Source organism: Sapajus apella, unplaced genomic scaffold (assembly GCF_009761245.1).
Source record: "Sapajus apella isolate SASKATOON/1434 unplaced genomic scaffold, GSC_monkey_1.0 scaffold114, whole genome shotgun sequence".
NCBI lineage: Eukaryota > Metazoa > Chordata > Mammalia > Primates > Cebidae > Sapajus > Sapajus apella.
In genome coordinates, this window is record NW_022437054.1 from 4,740,590 (window position 1) to 4,763,816 (window position 23,227).

The window sequence follows — 23,227 nt, forward strand, 5'->3', positions numbered from 1 at the left end:
TGGGGGTGCCCAGGACCCGCCCCTGCGCCCCCACCCTGGGAAAAAAAAGCAAAAACCCCGCACAAAAAAAAAAAAAAAAAAAAAAAAAAAAAAAAAGAAAATATCACTCTTATTTTTTACCTCAAAAAGTGATCTATAAATTTGTTTAGACCATAATAATTAAGGACCTTTTCTTTTCTTCTTCAGAATAATTTTTTAAAATGAATGATATATTGAACATACTACTAAAGAAACTTTACTTTTTTATTATGGCCTCTACATTGAAGATCTGTAGGAATTGAAGATCTGTAGGAATTTTTCTAATTAATTCTCAAATCTTCCCATGACATCTCTGTTCATAGAAATATCATCTTTGAAATAATTTGTGTGACTACTTTACAAATCAAAAATGGATTCACATGACTGAATTATCATAATCACTAATTTTAACAGTTTCCTAGATATTTTCTATATCAGTTTTCTTGATTATGTCAATAATATGAACACGTTCTTAATAGAACAGAATACTTAATTACATCAGTTTCCCATCAACCCACCAAAATCACTTAATAATTACATTGGCCATTTCCACTGATTGGCAGGAGGCTCTTCCACTACTGGCTCCCATGTTTTCCACAGCACCATTTTTCTTGCCAGACTTAGTTCATGTTCAGCTGCTTTAACCATAGCCAGCTTCTCATTTATAATCTGTTCTGTATATTTTCTATATGCTGCATTTTTAGGGATATCCTCAAGACCATCAAGAATCTTTGTGTACAGTATTCTTAGCCTCTAGTGTGGAGTACTGCACATAGCCAATCCCACAAGGCCAGTGGTCTTCAGCACACCCGCCATGACGTCCACTATCTTTATCTTTTTATTTTTGGAGACAGTCTTCCTCTGTGGCCCAGGCTGGAGTGCAGTGGCACGATCTTAGCTCACTGCAGCCTCTGCCTCCCAGGTTCAAGTCATTCTCCTGCCTTAGTCTCCTAAGTAGCTGGGACTACAGGCATGCACCACCATGCCCTACTAATTTTTGTATTTTTAGTAGAGACAGGGTTTCACCATGTGGGACAGGCTGGTCTTGAACCCCTGACCTCAGGTGATCTGCCTACCTTGGCCTACCAAAGTGCTAGGATTATAGATATCAGCCACCATGCCCAGGCTGTCTTTATTTTTAAAAATCTTTGTGTATTTATTTTTTAGAGTCAGCGTCTCACTCTGTCACCAAGGCTAGAGCACAGTGGCAGGATCCTAGCTCACTGCAGCCTCAGTCTCTTGGGTTCAAGCCATCCTTCCACCTGAGCCTCCCATATAGCTGGGACTATAGGTGCAAGCCACTGTGCCCAGGTTATCTTTAAAAAATGTCAATTTGAGACCAGGTGCAGTGGCTCATGCCTGTAATCCCAGCACTTTGGAAGGCCAAGGCAGGTGAATCACCTGAAGTCAGGAGTTTCACAAGAGCCTGGCCAACATGGTGAAACCCTATCTCTACTAAAAATACAAAACTTAAGCTGGCCATGGTGGTGTGCACCCGTAATCCCAGCTACTTGGTGAGGCTGAGGCAGGAGAATCGGTTGAACCCAGGAGGCAGAGGTTGCAGTGAGCCGAGATCATGCCACTACACTGCAGCCTGGGCAACAAGAATGAAACTCCATCTCAGGGAAAAAAAAAAAAAAAAAAGAAAAAGGTGAAAAAACAGCCGGACACATGGCTCACGCCTGTAATCTCAGCACTCTGGGAGGCCAAGGCAGGCAGATCACCTGAGGTCAGGAGTTTGAGACCAGACTGGCCAACCTGGCGACACCTCATCTCTACCAAAAATACAAAAATTAGCTGGGTGTGGTGGGATGAGGCTGTGATTCCAGCTACTCAGGAGGCTGAGGCAGGAGAATTTCTTGAACTTGGGAGGCAGAAGTTACAGGGAGCCAAAATCGCACCACTGCACTCCAGCCTGGGTGACAGAGCAAGACTCTATCTCAAAATAAATAAATAAATAGTTTAAAAAACTATAGATGCTGGCGAGGTTGTGGAGGAAAAAAAAAAACAATTTTTCCCTATTGGTGGGACTTTAAATTACTTTGACCATCGTGGAGGACAGTGTGGTGATTCTTCAAAGATCTAGAGGCAGAAATACCATTTGACCCAGCAATCCCATTACTGGGTATATACCCAAAAGAATATAAATCATTCTATTATAAAGATAAATGCATGGGCTATGCACAGTGACTCATGCCGGTAATCCCAGAACTTTGGGAAGCCATGGTGGGCAGATAATGAGGTCAGGAGTTTGAGACCAGCCTGGCCAACATGGTGAAACCCTGTCTCTACTAAAAATACAAAAATTAGCTGGGTGTGGTGGTGCACACCTGTAATCCCAGCTGCTGGGGAGGCTGAGGCAGGAGAATGGCTTGAACCCAGAATGAGGAGGTTGCAGTGAGCTGAGATCATCATGCCACTGCACTTCAGCCTGCGTGACAAGCAAGACTCCAACTCAAAAAAAAAAAAAAAATGCATAAGTATGTTCATTGCAGCACAATTTGCGATAACAAAGACGAATCAACCCAAATGCCCATGAGTGATAGACTGGATGAAGAGAATGTGGTACATAGACGCCATGGAATACTATGCAGCTGTAAAAAGGAATGAGATCATATCTTTACAGGGACATGGATGGAGCTGGAAGCCATTATCCTCAGCAAACTAATGCAGGAACAGAAAACCAAACACCACATGTTTTCGCTTGCAAGTGGGAGCTGAATGATGAGAACACATGGACACATGGATGGGAATAACATACACTGGGGCCTGTTGGTGGGGAGAGGGCAGAGCATCAGGAAGAACAGCTAATTAATGCCAGGCTTAATACCTAGGTGACGGGGTGATCTGTGCAGCAGACCACCATGGCACGGGTTTACCTCTGTAACAAACCTGCACGTGTAACCAGAACTTAAAACAAAAGTGAAAAAAAAATAAATTAAACATGTCAATTTGATAGAGAAAAATCCCAGTTGTTTGGATATTAGTGAACTTAAACATTTTTCGTATGTTAATCAGTCATTTATAGTTATTCTTTCCATGACTTTCCTTCTATGTGAATATTTTTTAGCTTTTAAAATGTCTCCATGTTTGACCTCCCAGGAGCGGAGGACCACCAGGTTGCCTAAGGAGGGGTGAACCGACCCAGGTCGGAAACGGAGCAGGTCAAAACTCGAGTGCTGAGCAGCAGTGGGATTGCACTTGTGAATAGCCACTGCACTCCAGCCTGGGCAACAACAGCAAGACCCATCTCTTAAAAAAAAAAATGTCACCATATTCTATAGTTTTCTCTACAAAATTAATGTGTTGATTGTTTCGAAGTATCCGGTCAGGCAGAAAGGCTAACTATTGTGCTAACTGGAATATTCTGCTCTAAATTTTAGTACGTCGCTGGGGATGTTGAAGCCAGAAGACTGCTTGAGGTCAGGGGTTCAAGACCAGCCTGGCCAACATGGTGAAACCCCATATCTACTAAAAATACAATAATTAGCTGGGTGTGGTGGCACACACCTGTAATCCCAGCTACTCGGGAGGCTGAGGCAGGAGAATTGCTTGAACCTGGGAGCCAGAGGTTGCTGTAAACTGAGATCATGCCACTGCACTCCAGCCTGGGTGACAGAGTGAAATGCCATCTCAAAAAAATACAATAAGAGGCCGGGCGCGGTGGCTCAAGCCTGTAATCCTAGCACTTTGGGAGGCCGAGGCGGGTGGATCACGAGGTCAAGAGATCGAGACCATCCTGGTCAACATGGTGAAACCCCGTCTCTATAAAACTACAAAAAATTAGCTGGGCATGGTGGCGCGTGCCTGTAATCCCAGCTACTCAGGAGGCTGAGGCAGGAGAATTGCCTGAACCCAGGAGGCGGAGGTTGCGGTGAGCCGAGATCGTGCCATTGCACTCCAGCCTGGGTAACAAGAGTGAAACTCCGTCTCAAAAAAAAAAAAAAAAAAATACAATAAATAAATAAATAAATAAGTAAAGTTTAGTAGGTCAAATATATTTTTAAAACATTATAAATTGGCCCAGCACGTAGGCTCATACCTGTAATCCCAGCCCTTTGGGAGGCCGAGGCGGGCGGATCATGAGGTCAAGGGATCGAGACCATCCTGGCCAACATAGTGAAACCCTGTTTCTACTAAAATATAAAAATTAGCTGGGCATGGTGGCGTGCATCTGTAGTCCCAGCTACTTGGGAGGCTGAGGCAGGAGAATTGCTTGAACCTGGGAGGCTGAGATTGCAGTGAGCTGATATCGTGCCACTGCACTCCAGCCTGGCACCTGACGACAGAGGGAGACTCTGTCTCAAACAAACAAATAAACAAAAACAACAACAACAAAAAAAACCATTATAAGTTTAGGCCAGGTGTGGTGGATCACACCTGTAATCCCAGCACTTTTGGGAGGCTGAGGTGGGAGGATCAACTGAACCCAGGAATTCAAGACCAGCCTGAGCAATGTAGGGAGACCCCATCTCTATAATTTTTTTTTACTTAGCCAGGTGTGGTGGCACACATGTATGGTCCCAGCTACTCAAGAAACTGAAGTAGGAGAATCGCTTGGGCCAAAGAGGTTGGGGCTGCAGTGAACTACGATTGGATCACTGCACTCCATCCTGAGGGACAGAGAGAGACCCTGTCTCAGAGCGGGGCAGGGGGAGGAAGGGAACCAATCTCACACTTTTACCTCATCGCTTAAAGATGTGAAGGATTATTTGAGCAAAATAAAAGAGAATAATTTCCTTAGCTCATCAAAAAGCCTTAAAACATTTAGTCCTTGGACAATCAGATAGTTCAAGTGCTATAGGAATCACTTAATGTGATTTAAAAATTTTTAATTAACTTTAAAATTTTTAATGTGATCTAAAAATTTTTAATAACAAGTGTTTGTTTTTCAAAGTCTGAGGAAGAAGCTAATGTTATGTGACCTTTTCTTTTTTTTCCACTCCCCCCCGTGACCTTTTCTTAAGTTTCAATGATGTTTACAATTTGTCTTTGATAATTGTTCTTTATTTCTCCATGGGGGATCTTGTTCCTTATCTTAGTGAACTGAAAGAAGTTTGAATTGGTATTGTCAAGGCATAGATTTAGTGAACTCCAGCTTCTGAGTTCCAGTAGATAAAGTGAGCAAATCAGGAACTCCATAACTGGTGCTAAACATAAAAATAATTTAAAGAAATTGCCCTCAAAACATTATTGTTTTAGGCTGAGCAGGCTCATGCCTGCAACCCCAGCACTTTGGGAGTCCAAGTGGGTGGATTACTGTAGCTGAGGAGACCGGCCTGGGCAACATGATGAAACCCCGTCTCTACAAAAATATAGACAATATTAGCTGGGCATGGTGGTGCACACCTGTGGTCCCAGCTAGTCAGGAGGCTGAGGTGAGGATCACTTGAGCCCAGGAGGCAAATGTTGCAGTGAGCTGAGATTGTGCCCCTGTACTCCAGCCTGGGCAACAGAGTGAGACCCTGTCTTAAAACAACAACCAAAAAAACACACATAACATTATTTTTTTGTTATTATTGTTATTATTTTGAGATGGAGCTTTGCTCTTGTTGCCCAGGCTGGAGTGCAATGTCTCGATCTTAGCTCATCGCAACCTCCGCCTCCCAGGTTCAAGTGATTCTCCTGCCTCAGCCTCCTGAGTAGCTGGGATTACAGGCATGCTCCACCACGCCTGGCTATTTTTTTTTTTTTTTTTTTTGGTAGATGGTTTCTCCATGTTGGTCAGGCTGGTCTTGAACTCCTGACCTCAGGTGATCCACCTGCCTCAGCCTCCCAAAGTGCTGGGATTACAGGTGTGAACCACCAGGCCTGGGCTATTCTTTTTGTTTTTTTTTTGAGATAGAGTCTCACTCTGTCGCTCAGGCTGAAATGCAGTGGCATAATCTCAGCTCAGTGCAACCTCCGCCTCCTGGGTTCAAGTAATTCTTTTGTCTCAGCCTCCCAAGTTGCTGGGATTACAGGCACGTGTCACTATGCTGGGCTAATTTTTGTATTTTCAGTAGTGATGGGGTTTCACCATATTGACCAGGCTGGTCTTAAACTACTAACTTTATGATCCGCCTGCCTTGGCCTCCCAAAGTGCTGGGATTACAGGCATGAGCCACCGTGCCCGGCACAATTATTCTCTTTTTTTTTTTTTTTTTTTTTTTAAGAGACAAAGCCTTTCTCTGTCACCTAAGCTGGAGTATAGTGATGCAATCATAGCTAACTGTAGCCTCAAGTCTCCTGGGCTCAAACAATCCTCCCACCTAGCCTCCTGAGTAGTTAAGACTACAGCTGCACCACCATGCCTGTCCAATTTTCTTGTTTTTTTATAGAGACAGGATCTTACTGTATTGCCCAGGATGGTCTCAAACTCCTGACATCAAGTAATCCTCCTGCCTTGGCCTTCCCAAGTGCTGGGATTACCGATGTGAGCCACCACACCCAGTAGAAACATTATTTTTAAATTGTCCAATGGATGCCCATTTTTCATATAATAGTTTCCTTTTATTATTCCTTTTATTTGTTATCAGTAATATTATTGATTAATTCAGATAACTAACCTGTAACACAAACAATCACATAGCAGCTGTTATTGAAACAGGAGTTACAAAGAAATTATTTAAGCAGATAGTGAGGGTAAGAGTCCTCAGTAAGGCTTTCCTTTTCATGAAAAGCAGGCCCCAAATCATTTGTTTTCTAACAAAGAGCAGCCTGTAAAATCGAGCTGCAGACACACACAAGCAAGCTGGAAGCTTGCACAGGTGAATGCCTGTAGCTGTGCTAATAGGAAAAGGCTACCTGGGGGCTAGGCATGTTCAGCCTGGATGCTCCATCTTCTGTTCTGTTTGTCAACCATGTGTGCAGTAAAGAAGCAGGCAACCTGGTGCCGGCCTGGTAGAGGCCCCATCTGCATATAAAAGATTAGGGTGGGATGGCCAGCATTTTCACACTCTCTGCAAATGGCATACCTGTTTGACCAATCTCTCGTGCCTATGTAAATCAGACACTGCCTTCTCAAGCTCCTCTATAAAACCCCAAGCATGGGTGGTCGCGGTGGCTTACACTTGTAATCCTAGCACTTTGGGGAGACCCAGGCAGGTGGATCATGAAGTCAGGAAATTGAGATCATCCTGGCAAACATGGTAAAAACTGAAAATACAAAACAGGTCGGGCACGATGGCTCACGCCTATAATCCCAGCACCTTGGGAGGCCGAGGCAGAGAGATCACGAGGTCAAGGGTTCATGACTAGTCTGGCCAACATAGTGAAACCCCGTCTCTACTAAAAAAATGCAAAAAATTATCCGGGTATGGTGGCACACGCCTGTAATCCCAGTTACATCTACTCTGGAGGCAGAGGCAGAAGACTCACATCAACCCGGGAGGTGGAGGTTGCAGTGAGCTGAGATCACACCACTGCACTCCAGCCTGGGTGATAGTGCTAGACTCCGTCTCAAAAAACAAAAACAAACAAACAACAACAACAACAACAACAACAAAACAGGACAAAAGGTTTTAGAACTCCCTAAATGGAATTTAGTTGCTCTGCTCTGATCTTCCACGCATATATTTTTCAGAGATCATCTGAATTTTGTTGAGTAGATTTTTTGCATGTTTCTTTTCTAGGTCATGGGAGTTTATACTATATAAATGTAAAAATATAACTGTTGCAAGTCTTATTTCTTTGCAATAATAGGTTACATGATTGTAGTTGAAACAAAAACAGAGCTACTAAAACAAGAGAGTATGCAGAAATATTCCGATGCAAATGTATTTGATGATTTGATTTCCTTCACTCCGGCATATACCACAGAATGTACTGATATTGATGTGCTTGCCTATGTCTAATCTAGAATATAATTATCCTGAACTCTACATAGTATTTTAGTCAAAAAAGTGCTATAGCTTCTCTGAGTTCTAAATCAAACCAGAGAACAGCAGAGGGAGCTGGTGATGTGCTTTTGCAAGTGAGATGTGTGCTCATTTTAAGGGTCCGCAACATTTTTTGGCATGCCGTTTCCATGGAGATGAGAGTAGGTGTTTTGTTTTGTTTTGTTTTTTAAATCAAGCCACCTGCAAACTGCAATGTGTTCTTTTAGTTATTTCTTTTTATATCTGTGTTTTCCAGGAAGGTGCTGTTGAGCCTACGCAGTCACTTAGAAACAAGAAATATTTGGCAAATTTCTATTAAGTCAAATATGCATATGTCTCCCACCATCCAAAACATAACATAACAAAACAAAACAACATAACACCCTTGAATGGCATAGCTTACTCTGTTCTTGAACCATATGGGCACCTACTATTTGTGGATTGCATGTTAAACCAACAAAAAGATATTGAGCAGCCTTATGTTCAATGTATATGTTGAGCACTATTTTGGACATGTCAAATGCTTAAAACTGAAGCTTGAAATGTCAGTAAAATCCATGGAGAGTCTCTACATAAATTGGTCACAAGTTAAATAGTATAAAGCATATAGGATTATCTAATTCTGTTACGTTCTACAGGTTGTTATTATTTACATCCATGAAACCTGAAATTTGTACCATTTACTTGCCAGATTTAGAAGAATTTTGAACTTTCGAGAATAATTTTTTTTTTTTTTTTTTTGAGACGGAGTCCTGCTCTGTTGCCCAGGCTGGAGTGCAGTGGCACAATCTCGGCTCACTGTAACCTTTGTCTCCTGGGCTCAAGGGACTCTCCCACCTCAGCTTCTGGAGTAGCTGGGACCACAGGTGTGCACCACCACACCTGGCTAATATTTGTAGTTTTTGTAGGGATGAGGTCTCACCACGCTGCCCAGGCTTGTCTGGAACTCCCGGGCTCAAGGAATCCTCCCACCTCGGCCTTCCAAAGTGCTAGGGGTACAGACGTGAGCCCCCATGACCGTCTGGATAATGAATTATTTTAAGGCTACAAAAAGAACTTCAAATATGACACTTCCTTTTAACTAAATGTGTAGCAACAGAGCCAGAAGAGCTGCTTAGGGCAGTCTTTGAGAAGAGAGAGTCTTAAGCTTTGTTGGGAGAGAAATCGGATAAAAATCCTCGCAGGAGGCAGGAATGGTGTCACAGGGTTGGGGCCAGAGTGCAGCTGTTGTGTCTGGTCTTTGGGGCAGTGGGGCCAGCCCTGCTGAAGCAGAGCTTGACTTCTGTAATTAACAAGCAAACAAACACACTCTTGGCTAACGCAGTGCTCCTCACTAGGTGGAAGTGTCAGAAGATACCCTTCCAAATCAATGAGCCCTCTGCTACAGTGGTTCTCAAAGGTTTTGTTTTGGAACTCCTTACATTCTTAAAAAGTAATAATGAAGATTAAGATTAAAATAAAAAATAATAATAAAAAACAAAAACAAAAAAATAAAAAACAAAAACAAAAAACCAAAAAAGCAATGATGAGGCTGGGTGCGGTGGCTCACGCCTGTAATCCCAGCACTTTGGGAGGCAGCCTCGGCAGACCACGAGGTCAGGAGTTCAAGACCAGCCTGGCCAACATGGTGAAACCCCGTCTCTACTGAAAAACTACACAAAAATTAGCCAGGCACGGTGTCAGGCGCCTGTAATCTCAGCTACTCGGGAAGCTGAGGCATGAGAACCACTTGAACTCAGGTGGCAGAGGCTGCAGTGAGCCGAGATAGCACCACTGCACTCTAGCCTGGGAGACAGAGTGAGACTCCGTCTCAAAAAAAAAAAACAAGTAATGACAAGGGACTCACTGGAAGTTGAGTCCCTTTCTCAGTCTACAGGTTATGCTTGGAAACCGTCAGGTTGGGTGGGGAGTTTTTCCAGCTTTTGTTCTGGGGGTCTTGTGCAGATGCCCAGGGAGGGGCCAGGCAAGGAGGCTGCTTTTGCCCTCGCCCTGTGGCTGCCAGACTGGCTGATCTGTTGGCATGAGATTCACCCTGAAGAAACGGTGCTTTATCCTGTGAATAGAAAGCCACGTTCAGAAGGGCCTAGTGTGTATAACCCACTTTCCCAGGAAGCACTGCAAAGGATAAAGTATGCCAGGAACAGAAGGAGAAAAAGTAGAAAGTATCAGAAAATCTCTTAAGAGTTGCCTAGTAGACATGTCATACAAAAAGCCTTGTCTGGGCTGGGCACAGTGGCTCACACCTGTAATCCCAGCACTTTGGGAGGCCAAGGCAGGTGGATCACGAGGTCAGGAGATTGAGACCATCCTGGCCAACATGGTGAAACCCGCCTCTACTAAAAATACAAAAAAAATTAGCTGGATGTGGTGGCGCATTCCTGTAGTCCCAGCTACTCGGGAGACTGAGGCAGGAGAATTACTTGAACCCAGGAGGCAGAGATTGCAGTGAGCCAAGATTGAGCCACTACACTACAGCCTGGGCGACAGTGCAAGAGTTTGTCTCAAAAAAAAATTAGGTATCCCTAAATATTCGGGATGTTAACAATAAAATATTAAAGCAATTAAAATGAAAAAAAGTCAAACTTTATTATGACCCCAAAAACATAAAAACCTAAACCTTATTGTGGCTTTAAAAGACTTTTGTACAGCATATGTGAGTTTTATTTATTTGTGCTTATCGTAATAAAACATTTTAAATATTTATTAATTCATACAGTAATAAGCTGATTACAAGTTAACATATATATATATATTTATTTTATTTATTTATTTTTTTGAGACAAAGTCTCTCTCTGTCACTCAGGCTGGAGTGCAGTGGTGTGATCTCAGCTCACTGCAACCTCTGCATCCCGGGTTCAAGTGATTCTCCTGCCTCAGCCTTCGAATAGCTGGCATTACAGGCACCCACTACCATGTTCGGCTAATTTTTGTATTTTCAGTAGAGCCAGTATTTCACCATGTTGGCGAGGCTGGTCTTGAACTCCTGACCTCAGGTGATCTGCCTGCCTCAGTCTCCCAATGTGCTGGGATTACAGGTGTGAGCTACTGTGTCTGGCGTAATGTCTGCCTTAACAGAAGGTAACTGAATTTACTTTTTTTTTTTTTGAGACAGTCTTGCTCTGTTGCCCAGGCCGGAATGCAGTGGCGCGCTCTCAGCTGAGTGCAGCCTCTGCCTCCTGGGTTCAAGCGATTCTCCTGCCTGTCAGCCTCAGGAGTAGCTGGATTACAGGCATGCGCCACCACACCCAGATTGCAGCTACCCCCTTCTGAGATGAATTTTCATATATGTCTCTATATTCAATCTATTTTGATATTACATATCATGTAGCCTCTAGAAAACTCTAATGTTAACTGGAAAAATAGAATGAAAAGGCAAATCATCTCAGATATATTATGAAAATAGATTAAAAATATATATATATATTTTGAGATGGAGTCTTGCTCTGTCACTCAGGCTAAAGTCCAGTGGCACAATCTTGGCTCACTGCAACCCTGCCTCCTGGGTTCAAGAGATTCTCCTGCCTCAACCTTCTGAGTAACTGAGACTACATACGTGCACCACTGTGCCTGGGTAAATTTTGCATATTTAGTAGAGATGGAGTTTTACCACATTGGCCCAGCTGGTCTTGAACTCCTGACCTCAAGTGATCTGCCTGCCTCGGCCTCCCAAAGTGCTGGGATTATAGGCATGAGCCATGGCTCCCAGCCTACCATCTAAACCATTTTGAAGTATGCAGTTCAATACTGTTAAGTATATTCAAATCATTGTGCAGCAGACCTCTAGGACTTTTTCATCTTAGAAAACTGAAATTCTACATCCATTGAACAACTCCCCATCCTGTGGCCACTGGCAACCACCATTCTACTTTCTGTTTTTATGAGTTTGACTATTCTAGGTATCTCATATAGGTGAACGCAGCATTTTATCTCTCTGCGACTGGCTTATTTCATTTACTATAACATTCAAAAGGTTTGCTCAGATGGTAGCATATGTCAGAATTTCTTTTCTTTTTAAGGCTAATATTCTATTGTATGTATAGACCACATTTTTTCTGTTCATCCCTCAATGGACATTTGGTTTGCTTTGCCTTTTGGCTATTGTGAATAGTGGTGCTGTGAACGCAGGTGTACAAGTGTCTTTCAGTTCTTTTGGATAGATATCCAAAAATGGGATTGCTGGATCATATGGTTATTCTATGTTTAACATTTTGAGGAACTGCCAAAACTGCCCAACTATTTGCTACAGCACCATTTTATATTCCCTCAAACAATGTACAAGGGTTCTAATTTCTCCACATACCCATCAACACTTGCTTATTTCTTTTTTTTTTTTGAGATCGAGTCTTGCTCTGTCACCCAGGCTGGAGTGCAGCGGCATGATCATAGCTCACTGAAACCTCCATCTCACGGGTTCAAGCAATTTTCCTGCCTCAGCCTCCTGAGTAGCTGAGATTACAGGCACGTGCCACCACACCCAGCTAATTTTTGTATTTTTAGTAGAGACGGGGTTTTGCCATGTTGGCCAGGCTGATCTCGAACTCCTGACCTCAGGTGATCCAGCCACCTCGGCCTCCGAAAATGCTGGGATTACAGGCGCAAGCCACTGCGCCCGGCCCACTTTTTTTTCTATTTTTTTCTTTCCACAGTGGCCATACTAATGGGTGTGATATGATATCTCATGTGGTTTTTTATTTTTATTAAAAATTTTTTTTAGAGACAGGGTCCCGCCTTCTGCCTCCACCTCCCAAGAAGCTTGGACTGTAGGTGCATGCTGCTGTGTTCAGCTATTGAGGTTTAGATGTGCATTTTCCCAATGATTAGTGATGCTGAGCATCTTAGCATATGCTTGTTGGCCATTTGTATATCTTCTTTGGAGGAATGTCTATGCAAGTCCTTTGTCCTTTATTTATTTAGAGACACAGCCTTGCTCCGTCACCCAGACTGGAGTGCAGTGGTACAATCTGGGCTCACTGCAACCCCTGCCTAATGGATTCCAGTGACTTTCCTGCCTCAGCCTCCTGATTAGCTAGGACTACAGGTGCATGTCTCCATGCCCAGCTCATATATATATATATACATACGCACATATATACATGTGTATATATATACATGTATATATACACACACACATATATACATATATGTGTGTATATATATACATGTATATATATAAACACACATATATATATATATATACATTTTGTATTTTTGGTAGAGACAAGGTTTCACCATATTGATCCATCCACTTCAGTCTCCCAAAGTGTTGGGATTACAGGCGTGAGCCACGGCGCCTAGGTGACAAAGCTGATCTGCATTTGAGAAGCCAGATAGTCAAGGCCAGGCTTTCCTGTCCCTGCTTTCTCCCTCTCCTATGTGAGCCAGCAAGAGTGAAAACGGCAAGAACTAAAGACGAGTTTTCCTCCTAGGGTCTCGCCGCGACTCACTGCCCAAATACATCTGGACAATTCTCCTGCAGAAGGCCCTCCACTAAGAAAATGAAGCATTCGGCCAGGCGCAGTGGCTCACACCTGTAATCCCAGAACTTTGGGAGGCCGAGGCGGGCGGACACCTGAGGTCAGGAGTTCGAGACCAGCCCGGCCAACATGGCAAAACCCCGTCTCTACTAAAAATACAAAAATTGGCAGGGCACGGTGGTGCGGGCCTGTAATCCGGCCTACTCGGGAGGCTGAGGCAGGAAAATCGCTTGAACCCGGGAGGCGGACGTTGCAGTGAGCTTGGGCGACAGAGTGAGACCTTGTCTCAAAACAAAAACAAAAGCCCAGAAAAAAGAAAAATGAAAGAAAACGAAGCGTTCTATCCTGGAATGTTCTCCCATGGCGAGAAGGAACGAGAAGCAGGAGACAGAGATGCTCTGAAAGGAGGTGCGCTCTCAGGAGGAGAAAATGGGGAGAGCGATTCCAAGTTTAGGGAATCCTGCACGGCGCTGGAGCGTGGAAGGGCAAGGAGGAGCCAGGGGAGGCGGTGCGCACGGCTGAGAACCTAGGGAAAGGACTGGCGTCCGGGCTCTGCGGGTCCCGGGGCGGGTCGTCCCAGGGCTGTGGGGAGCGGGCCGGGGCGCCGGACACCACGCATGCGCGGGGCCGGAAGCCTAGCTGGGCGCGCGGCTGCAGTCCTCTGGGCAGACAGCCCGGGCCTCGCCCGACGCCGGCTGCGGCCGCCCTCGCCCCAGCGCGGCGGCCGGGCTCACGCTAGTCCCCTCCCCGCCGCCCGGAACCCGGCAGCCCTGCCAGACCCGCTGAGACCGCGACGCCGGCGTCGACAGCGGCTGCGACGGTCTTGGGAGCGCGTGAGGCTCCGGGGTCGCGGCGGCGATTGGCCGGCCCCGGCGCCCGCTCCCAGAATGCAGCGCATGGCGCGTCATTGAAGAGAGACCATGATGGCGGCGGCGCTGGGGCCCCCAGAAGTGATCGCTCAGCTGGAGAACGCGGCTAAAGTTCTCATGGTGAGGACGCCGCGCCCCTCAGATCCCGGGGTTCGCGGGCCCCCGGCTGGCCCTGCCACGCCAGGCCTTGCTGCCCACTGGGCTGGCGATTGGCAAGGGCCTCCAGGGAGTCTGGAAGTGGAGGAGGAGGTGGCGGTGGCGTGGCGCAGGATTCTTCATCCTACTTTCCTCCTGCAGTCGTCCCCTCCTTCCAGGGGCTGTCCCCTTCCCCTGGCTGCTCAGCACCCCAGTCGGGCGTGGGAATGTAGTGGTGTAGTGTAGCAAAGAGAATTTCTTCACTTTACACCCTGCCCCGCAGACTGGGTCGCAGAGCAAGACGCGGGGAAGGAAGTTGGGGTTATCCCCGCAGGGCTTCGCTAGGGCAAATTTGTGGGGCTGTGTGCGCGCCCCTGGGGAGTTGGTGTCGAGAGGGAATGGATGGCACAGCTCGGGTGTTGTTAGCAGTCCTTGTTTCCTGTGCATTCGGATCCTCTAGCGCTTCTCTGACATGCAGCCACCTCTGGAGTAATTGCAGCCGGCAGCACGTGGAAGGGCCGGCAGCAGGGAGGGAGGGGAATCGTTGAGACCAAGGTCATTGGGGCAAAACTTGGTCCAGTGCTAAGCTCCTTAAGTCGCCCGCGATTTGGAGAACTGAGTCTATGCTACTCTTTGACTTCAAGCTTACACTACAATAAACAGTTTGATGAGGTTGTTTACTCAGGGAATTTGAGAAGGCCGAGTCAAAGGATAAAAGTATTACATGCAGGGAGAAGTAAGGATCAACTTCATTCAGTTACTCAGTAAACTGTGTTTGTATTTGCTGGCTCAGCTTTGTTTTTGTAAATTATGACTTCGGTGTCTGTAGATGTTTTTGGAAGAGAGGTTCATTTGATAGCTGGATTGATTCAGACTTTCTAAGAATTGTATGCATCCCGCTCTGTTACCTTTTTGGACTTTTTTCCTTATGGTTCAGTGTTAGGGTGTTTGAGCATCACATTTAAGAACATTTGAACTAATTCTAGCATAGTTTGTAGTTCTGATATTTTACGCCAGGTATTTTTGTTTCTTCTGCAATCGAGAAGTCTTATAAAAGCAGGATTTACTTTCTTTATTGTAAATAAAGTTAATGTACGTTTTGTCACAAAACAGACTAGCGAAGGTTTTCACACTTTTGCAAATTAAGTCCAGAAATAACTAGCTAGTATTCCCCTTAATACAAGATTCTTAAAATTCCCTGACAGAGCGTTTCCTAAAATTGCTGAAAATTTCCTAGGAGCTGGGGGCTCTGTTTCTATTAGATTCTGGAAGGAGGAGGCCACTCAAAACACGGCATTAGTTCTTACATTGATCAGGTAAAATCAGTGTCCTTCATCGTTGGTTTAATACAAACTAGTATTTGTGCTTTCCAGTATTTTCCCTCTTCCCTGGCAAAGCTACTTTAATCACCTATAAGGGGTAGGTGAGAAGAATAGTAGTAGGTACTGTTTACTGAGTGCTAGATATTGGGCTTGATGCTTTGCATACTTTACATATTTTATTAATCCTTGCAACAGCTTTACAAGGTTGAGAAATTGTTTAAGTGGCCTGGGTTACACAATTAGTAAGTAGCTGAATTAGGTCTTGAACTCAGTTCTGTCTGGCGTTAAAGCTGTGTGTCTTTTCACTCTACCCCATCTGTCATATGTTGTATAAATAATTTGTTTAAATGCTTTTTATCTTTCCAGAGGAGAGGAGCATTGAAAAAAATTGTTGTGTTATTAAAAACAAAAAGCTACAGCTGGGCGAGGTGGCTCACGCCTATAATCCCAGCACTTTGGGAAGCTGAGGCGGGCGAATCACTTGAGATCAGGAGTCTAAGACCAGTCTGGCCAACACAGTGAAGCCCCATCTCTACTAAAAATACAAAAACCAGTTGGGCATGGTGGCGGGCGCCTGTAATCCCAGCTTCTGTGGAGGCGAAGACAGGAGAATCACTTGAACCCGGGAGGCGGAGGTTGCAGTGAGCAGAGATCATGCCACTGCACTCCAGTCTGGGTTATAGAGTGAGACTCCTTTTAAAAAAAAAAAAAGGAAATGATGTTTTTGAAAATTGCCACTTTATTCAGAAATTTGTTCCAAAGATGTGTAAGAGTAGCAGTTATTATATTATTTCTTAATATGAAAGCTGTATTCCAAATTATTATTATTAATCGTAGCTACCGTTTATTGAGTACATACTATGTTCAAGGTGCTATGCCAAGCACTTTACATATTTTCTCTCCAGTAACTCTCCTACTGGAGGTAATACTGAGGTAGGTATTATTACTTTCATTTTCTTTTTTTCCATTTAGTACTGGAGGTAGTACTGAGGTAGGTATTATTGCTTTCATTTTCTTTTTTTTTTTTTTTTTTTTTTTCGAGACAGAGTCTCGCTTTGTCGCCCAGGCTGGAGTGCAGTTTCATGACCTTGGCTCACCGAAACCCCCACCTTCCGGGTACAAGCGGGTCTCCTGCCTCAGCCTCCCAAGTAGCTGGGACTATAGGTGTGTGCCACCGCACCCAGCTAATTTTGTATTTTTAGTAGAGACAGGGTTTCACCATGTTGGTCAGGTTGGTCTTGAACTCCTGACCTTGTGATCTGCCTGCCTCTGCCTCCTAAAGTGCTAGGATTACAGGCTTGAGCCACCTTGCCCTGTTATTCTCATTTTCAATTTTACAGGCTGAGGAACTCAAACGTGGATGCTAAGTAATCTTCACAAATTTACATAGCAAGGGGTAGAGTAGAGACTCAAACTCTGGTTTGTTTGTTACCAGTCTGTGGTTTATTTATTTGAGATAGTGTTTCGTTCTTGTTGCCCAGGCTGAAGTGCAGTGGTGCAGTCTTGGCTCACTGCAACCTCTGCCTCCCGGTTTCAAGTGATTCTCCTCCCTCAGCCTCCCAAGTAGCTGGGATTACAGGCATGCACCACCATGCCTGGCTAATTTTTTAGATTTAGTAAAGATGGGGTTTTACCATGTTTTGTCAGGCTGGTCTCGAACTCCTGATTTCAGGTGATCCACCCACCTTGGCCTCCCAAAGTGTTGAGATTACAGGCATGAGCCACCGCGCCTGGCCTGGCCTTTCTTAAGCTGTAGGATAGTGGGATCAGAAAGGAGGTAAATTAATTAATCTAGGGCTAATTAAAGCTGTTAATGTTCCTTCAATTATTTAGCATTAAAATGCCATATTTTAAACAATGATTTTAGCATTTATCCATCTGTGGGTCTGAATAAATCTTATTTATGGAAACTTGTTGTATTTTAACTGTTAATATGCTTTGAGATTCAAAATGCAGTTAGTGATGTATTCTGTAATTATTTTTGCTTAATTTTTCTTTTTCTTTTCTTTTTTTTTTTTTTTTTTGAGACAGAGTTTCACTCTTGTTGCCCAGGCTGGAGTGCAATGGCACGATCTCGGCTAACTGCAGCCTCTGCCTCCCGGGTTCAAGTGATTCTCCTGCCTCAGCTTTCCGAGTAGCTGGGATTACAAGCATGCACCACCACACCCTGATACTTTTTGTATTTTTAGTAGAGACAGGGTTTCTCCATGTTGGTCACGCTGGCCTTGAGCTTCCAACCACAGGTCATCCGCCTGCCTCAGCCTCCCAAAGTGCTGGGATTACAGGCATGAGCCACTGCGCCCAGCTTGCTTAATTTTTCATTAGGTAGCTCATATAGTTCTTTTATGGAAATCAACACAGAATTTTAGTACACAGAACAATTTTTTTTTTTAATTTTAAATTTTTTTCCTTTTTTTTCTTTTTTTCTTTTTTCTTTTTACCTCACTGTGTTACTGAACACAGAACAATCTTAAGAGATGTTTTAGTACAGAGGTCTTAGGAAGTCTAGGATGAATGTCAGAAGGAAACTGTAACAAATTTTTTGGTGTAAACATACATTTTTATTAATAGGGTCTACAGCTTTTATCAGCATCTCTGAGAGGCTAGAGACCCTGAAAACTAAACTGAGTCTAAGCATTCTCCCTTCCATTCAACAGATGGGGAAACTGAGGTTCAAAGAGGTAGAAGTGACTTACCCAAGGTAGGTCACAGAGCAAATTAATGATGTAAGTGATCCAGGCCGAGATCACCAGACTCCCCTTTCAGAACTTATACTTTTTTTTTTTTTTTTAAATTGTTTATACTCAGCCATGTTGCTTCTCAGTCAACATATACTATAAATGTTACATTTTATTACTTGATGGAAAATGTCTAAATGTTATATCTATATTCAATCCATTTAGTTTATTGGATAAACTGCCAAATAAAGTAGTACAGTCGTCCCTCGGTATCCATGAGAGATTAGTTCCAGGAGCCGCCTCCACCCATGAACACTTACTGTGGATTGATACTTAAGTTTTTGAGACAAGGTCTCTGTTGCCCAAGCTAGAGTGTAGTGGCATGATCATAGCTCACTGCAGCCTTGAATGGCTAATTTTTAAAAAATATTTTTTTGTAGAGAGAGGAAATCACTATGTTGCCCAGGCTGGTCTTAAACTCAAGTGATACTCTTGCCTTGGCCTCCTGAAGTGCTGGGATTATAGGCATAAGCTACCATGCCTGGCTGAGTTCCTTTTATGAAGTGGTATGGTAATTGCATATAACCTATACACATCTTCCTGTATACTAAAATGTAGGAGGGGTTTTGATTTTAGAGATAAGATTATTAAAAAGTTTAGTGTTCTTTTTTTTTTTGAGACGGAGTTTCACTCATGTTACCCAGGCTGGAGTGCAATGGCGCGATCTCGGCTCACTGCAACCTCCGCCTCCTGGGTTCAGGCAATTCTCCTGCCTCAGCCTCCTGAGTAGCTGGGATTACAGGCACGCGCCACCATGCCCAGCTAATGTTTTGTATTTTTAGTAGAGACGGGGTTTCACCATGTTGACCAGGATGGTCTCGATCTCTTGACCTCGTGATCCACCCGCCTCGGCCTCCCAAAGTGCTGGGATTACAGGCTTGAGCCACCACGCCTGGCCTAAAAGTTTAGTGTTCTTATAGTATTGATGCCACATTCATTTGTGGTCCAAAGAGTGCTTTATTGTCTTGAATATTCTTGGTTTTGTTGCCCTGGCTTCATTAGGTTGTTTTGGATTGTCCTTAGTGATTGTGTGCAGTGATAATATAAGATAGTGCAGAGCACATATATTAACTGATACATTATAGAAAAGTAATTTTCATATCTTGTTCTTTTTCTTTTGAGACACAGTCTCGCTCTGTCGCCCAGGCTGGAGTGCAGTGGTGCGATCTCGGTTCAACGCAACCTCCATCTCCCGGGTTCAAGGGATTCTCCTGCCTCAGCCTCCCGAGTAGCTGGGATTGCAGGTGCCTGACACCACACTCAGCTAATTTTTGTATTTTTAGTAGAGATGGAGTTTCACCATGTTGGTCAGGCTGCTCTTGAACTCCTGACCTCAGGTGATTGGCCCATCTTGGCCTCCCAAAATGCTGGGATTACAGGCGTGAGCCACTGTGCCCGGTCCATACATTTGTTTTTAAACCAGGATGGATTTAGTAAGTGTAAATCCAACTTTAATAAATGAGATTCATGACTGGTTTTCATAGATTTTATTGTAGTGGAATTTGGTTAATATCTTCGAAAATACTTGCACATCTGTAGTCCCGTACAAAACTGCTTGTCTTACTTGATTCTCATCAGTTTTGTGAAGTAAATAGGATGAGATACTCCTAAACCTTATAAATGAGAAAACCTGGCCAGTCGTAGTGGCTCACATCTGTAATCCTAGCACTTTGGGAGGCTGAGGCAGGTGGATCACTGGAGGTCAGGAGTTCGAGACCAGCTTGGCCAACATGGTAAAACCATGTCTCTACTAAAAATACAAAAATTAGCTGGGTGTGATGTCACATGCCTGTAATGTAATTCCAGCTACTCGAGAGGCTGAGGCCAGAGAATCACTTGAACCCAGGAGGCAGAGGTTGCAGTGAGCCGAGATCGTGTCATTGCACCATAGCCTGGGCTACAGAGCAAGTCTCTGTCTCAAAAAAATAAATAAAATCAATAAATACATGAGAAAGCCTGATATTCAGAGATGGTAAATGATTTGCCTGTTGTCATATAGCTAGTTTGGATCTGGAATCCAGTCTCTGGCCATTGATTTGTTTTAGAACATTTCTTCAGCATATAGAAACACTGCATGTAAGGCACTATGCTGTATATGCTAAGGAGACAGAAGAAGCACCTTCTTTTTAAGGAGTACGTAGTTTAATGGAGAGCAGCAAAAATATTAGCAATTGTTGGTTGGTAATGTTATAATAGAAGCAGGTACAAACATCTATCTCAGACTAAAATGGGGACTGAGAAAGGGCTTCTTGGAATAGGTTACCCTTAAGCTGAATCATGATAAACGATATCCGAGGTAGAGAGAGATATTTTGGGGAAGATAGTTTGAGAAAATATAGTTTTGGGAAATACAGTGAGTTTGAGGAATATTTGAGCATTTATATAGTAGAGATTTCCTGAGCCCTTCAATGTATAAGGTACACTGCTTTTATTTTTTTGTAACCACAGTATACATGTCATAAAAATGAAAATTTTAATTAATTGAATCTACTTTTCTTATTTGAAAGATGTATTATAGTGAGTATACATTTTTGGTTATTTCAACCCTGTCTTTTTATTTATTTATTTTTTGAGACGGAGTCTCGCTCTGTCACCCAGGCTAGAGTGCAATGGCGCAATCTCGGCTCACTGCATCCTCTGCCTCCTGGGTTCAAGTGATTATCCTGCCTCAGCCTCCTGAGTAGCTGGAATACAGGCACATACCACCATACCTGGCTAATTTTTGTATTTTTAGTAGAGACAGGGTTTCACTATGTTAGCCAGGCTGGTCTTGATCTGAACTTGTGATCCGCCCGCCTCAGCCTCCCAAAGTGCTGAGATTACAGGCGTGAGCCACTGTGCCCGGCTTTATCCCTGTCTTTTAGTACCTGCGGTGGCACTAGATGTTAGAAAACTGGCACTAACAAAATTCTTTTTCTCAAAAAAAAACTAGTTAATGGGAACTTTATATTTCAAATTCAATTAAATGTGTATTTGCAGTTGGACTTGCGTCAAACTAGTTGGAACATAGCCAGTGATCCAGAGAAGAAATGTGAAAAGACATTTGAAATCATTCATAGATACCTGAAAGGCAGTTAACAGCATTTTATGATTAAAAATATTGGAAAAACTAGGAATTGAAGAGAATTCTTAATATGGTAACAAATAGTTATCTGAAACCATGTATTAAATGATGATGTCCTCAGAAGTAAAACGGAGTCCTAATATAACTTATTTAACACCTTCTGGAGGGTCTAGCTGATACAATAATATAAAAAAAGGGAGTAAGTGCAGATATTGGAAAGCAAAGCCAAAAAAGGATTATTTGCAGGTGATATGACATTCCGGAAAAAACATTTAAGCAAAATAACTAAAAAACTGTTGGAACCACCAGATATTTGGAAAGATGACCATATATAAGATAAATAAACCAATTGCAAGATTTCCTTTATGCCAACAGTGATCAGCTTAAAATTAGAAAAAGGTCCCATTCTATTAGAAAGAAAAACTGTGGAAATAAATTATAGGGCACTGATAAGAAACGTGCCACTTTTATGAAGAACATGACACAGTGTATTTGCGGAATATAAAAGATTTGAATTAAATGAAGTCTATGGTTCTTGGTCTGAAAGGTCCACCCGGTTAAGGTGGCAATTCCTCCCTTATTGAAACCAGCCTGGCCAACACATGGTGAAACCCCATCTCTACTAGAAATACAAAAATTAGCTGGGTGTGTTAGCGTGTGCCTGTAATCCCAGCTACTCAGGAGATTGAGGCTGTAAATTTTCATCTGTAAATTGAATATAATGTCAATCAAAATTTCTCTTTCCTCCTCACCCTTTTTTGAGGTGGAAGAAAAATTAATTGATTAGACAATAGGCCAGGCACGGTGGCTCATGCCTGTAATCCCAGCACTTTGGGAGGCCAAGGCTGGCAGATTACAAGATCAGGCGATCGAGACCGTCCTGTTCAACATGGTGAAACCCTATCTCTACCAAAATGACAAAAAGTGAGCCAGGTGTGTAGCCAGTCCCAGCTACTCAGGAGGCTGAAGCAGGGGAATAGCTTGAACCCGGGAGTTGGAGGTTGTGGTGGAAAAAAAGAAAAAAAAAATATATATATATATATACACATTATATATATATGTGTGTATATATCTGGAAGTCTGTGGGGGTTTGGGGACTTGACGTACCACCTTTTTTTTTTTTTTTTTTTTTTTAATCTCGGCTCACTGCAATGTCTGCCTCCCAGGTTCAAGTGATTCTCCTGCCTGAATCTCCTGAGTAGCTGGGATTACAGGCACGCACTAACACACCTAGCTAATTTTCGTATTTCTATTAGAGACGGGGTTTCACCATGTGTTGGCCAGGCTGGTTTCAAACTCCTGATCCCAGGTGATCCGCCAACCTCGACCTTCCAAAGTGCTGGGATTACAGGTCTGAGCCACTGTGCCCAGCCTATACTAAACTTCTAAGAAGGGCCGCATAGGCAATGAGATTGCAAATGGAAGGAGTGCTTAATATAGTTTGAATTTTTTACAGTATAAAAATATTGGACCACAAATTAATACTCCATTTTAGTAAATTTCAATGTTGCATGTGTTTTTATTTTATTTGGGATGGAGTCTCACTCTCTTGCCCAGGCTGGAGTGCAGTGGCTTGATTTCGGCTCACTGCAACCCTTGCCTCCCGGGTTCAAGCCATTATCTTGTCTCAGCCTCTAGAGTAGCTGGGATTACAGGTACACACCACCACTCCTGGCTAATTTTTGTTTTTTTAGTAGAGGCGGCATTTTACCATGTTGACCAGGCTGGTCTCTAACTCCTGACCTCAG

General features: G+C 43.5%; 1 protein-coding gene and 1 pseudogene across 4 annotated transcripts in view; one reads left to right on the top strand and one right to left on the bottom strand.

The window, feature by feature from the left end:
- Positions 1 to 123: 123 nt before the first annotated feature.
- Positions 124 to 834, bottom strand: LOC116537903 (annotated as a pseudogene).
- A 13,134-nt stretch (positions 835 to 13,968) lies between these two features.
- The window catches only part of XPO4 (exportin 4), a 116,137-nt gene continuing 106,878 nt past the window's right edge, over positions 13,969 to 23,227 (top strand). For 2 of the 4 annotated variants that reach the window (XR_004263410.1, XM_032260119.1), the window contains exon 1: positions 14,146 to 14,340. Coding sequence is in view for 1 of the 4 variants with exons in the window: in XM_032260119.1 (XP_032116010.1) it covers positions 14,272 to 14,340 (69 nt within the window). In the remaining 3 variants the exon portion in view is untranslated. Of the gene's footprint in view, positions 14,341 to 23,227 lie in introns of all 4 variants that reach the window. The other 2 variants (XM_032260120.1, XM_032260121.1) reach the window with 2 other exon arrangements.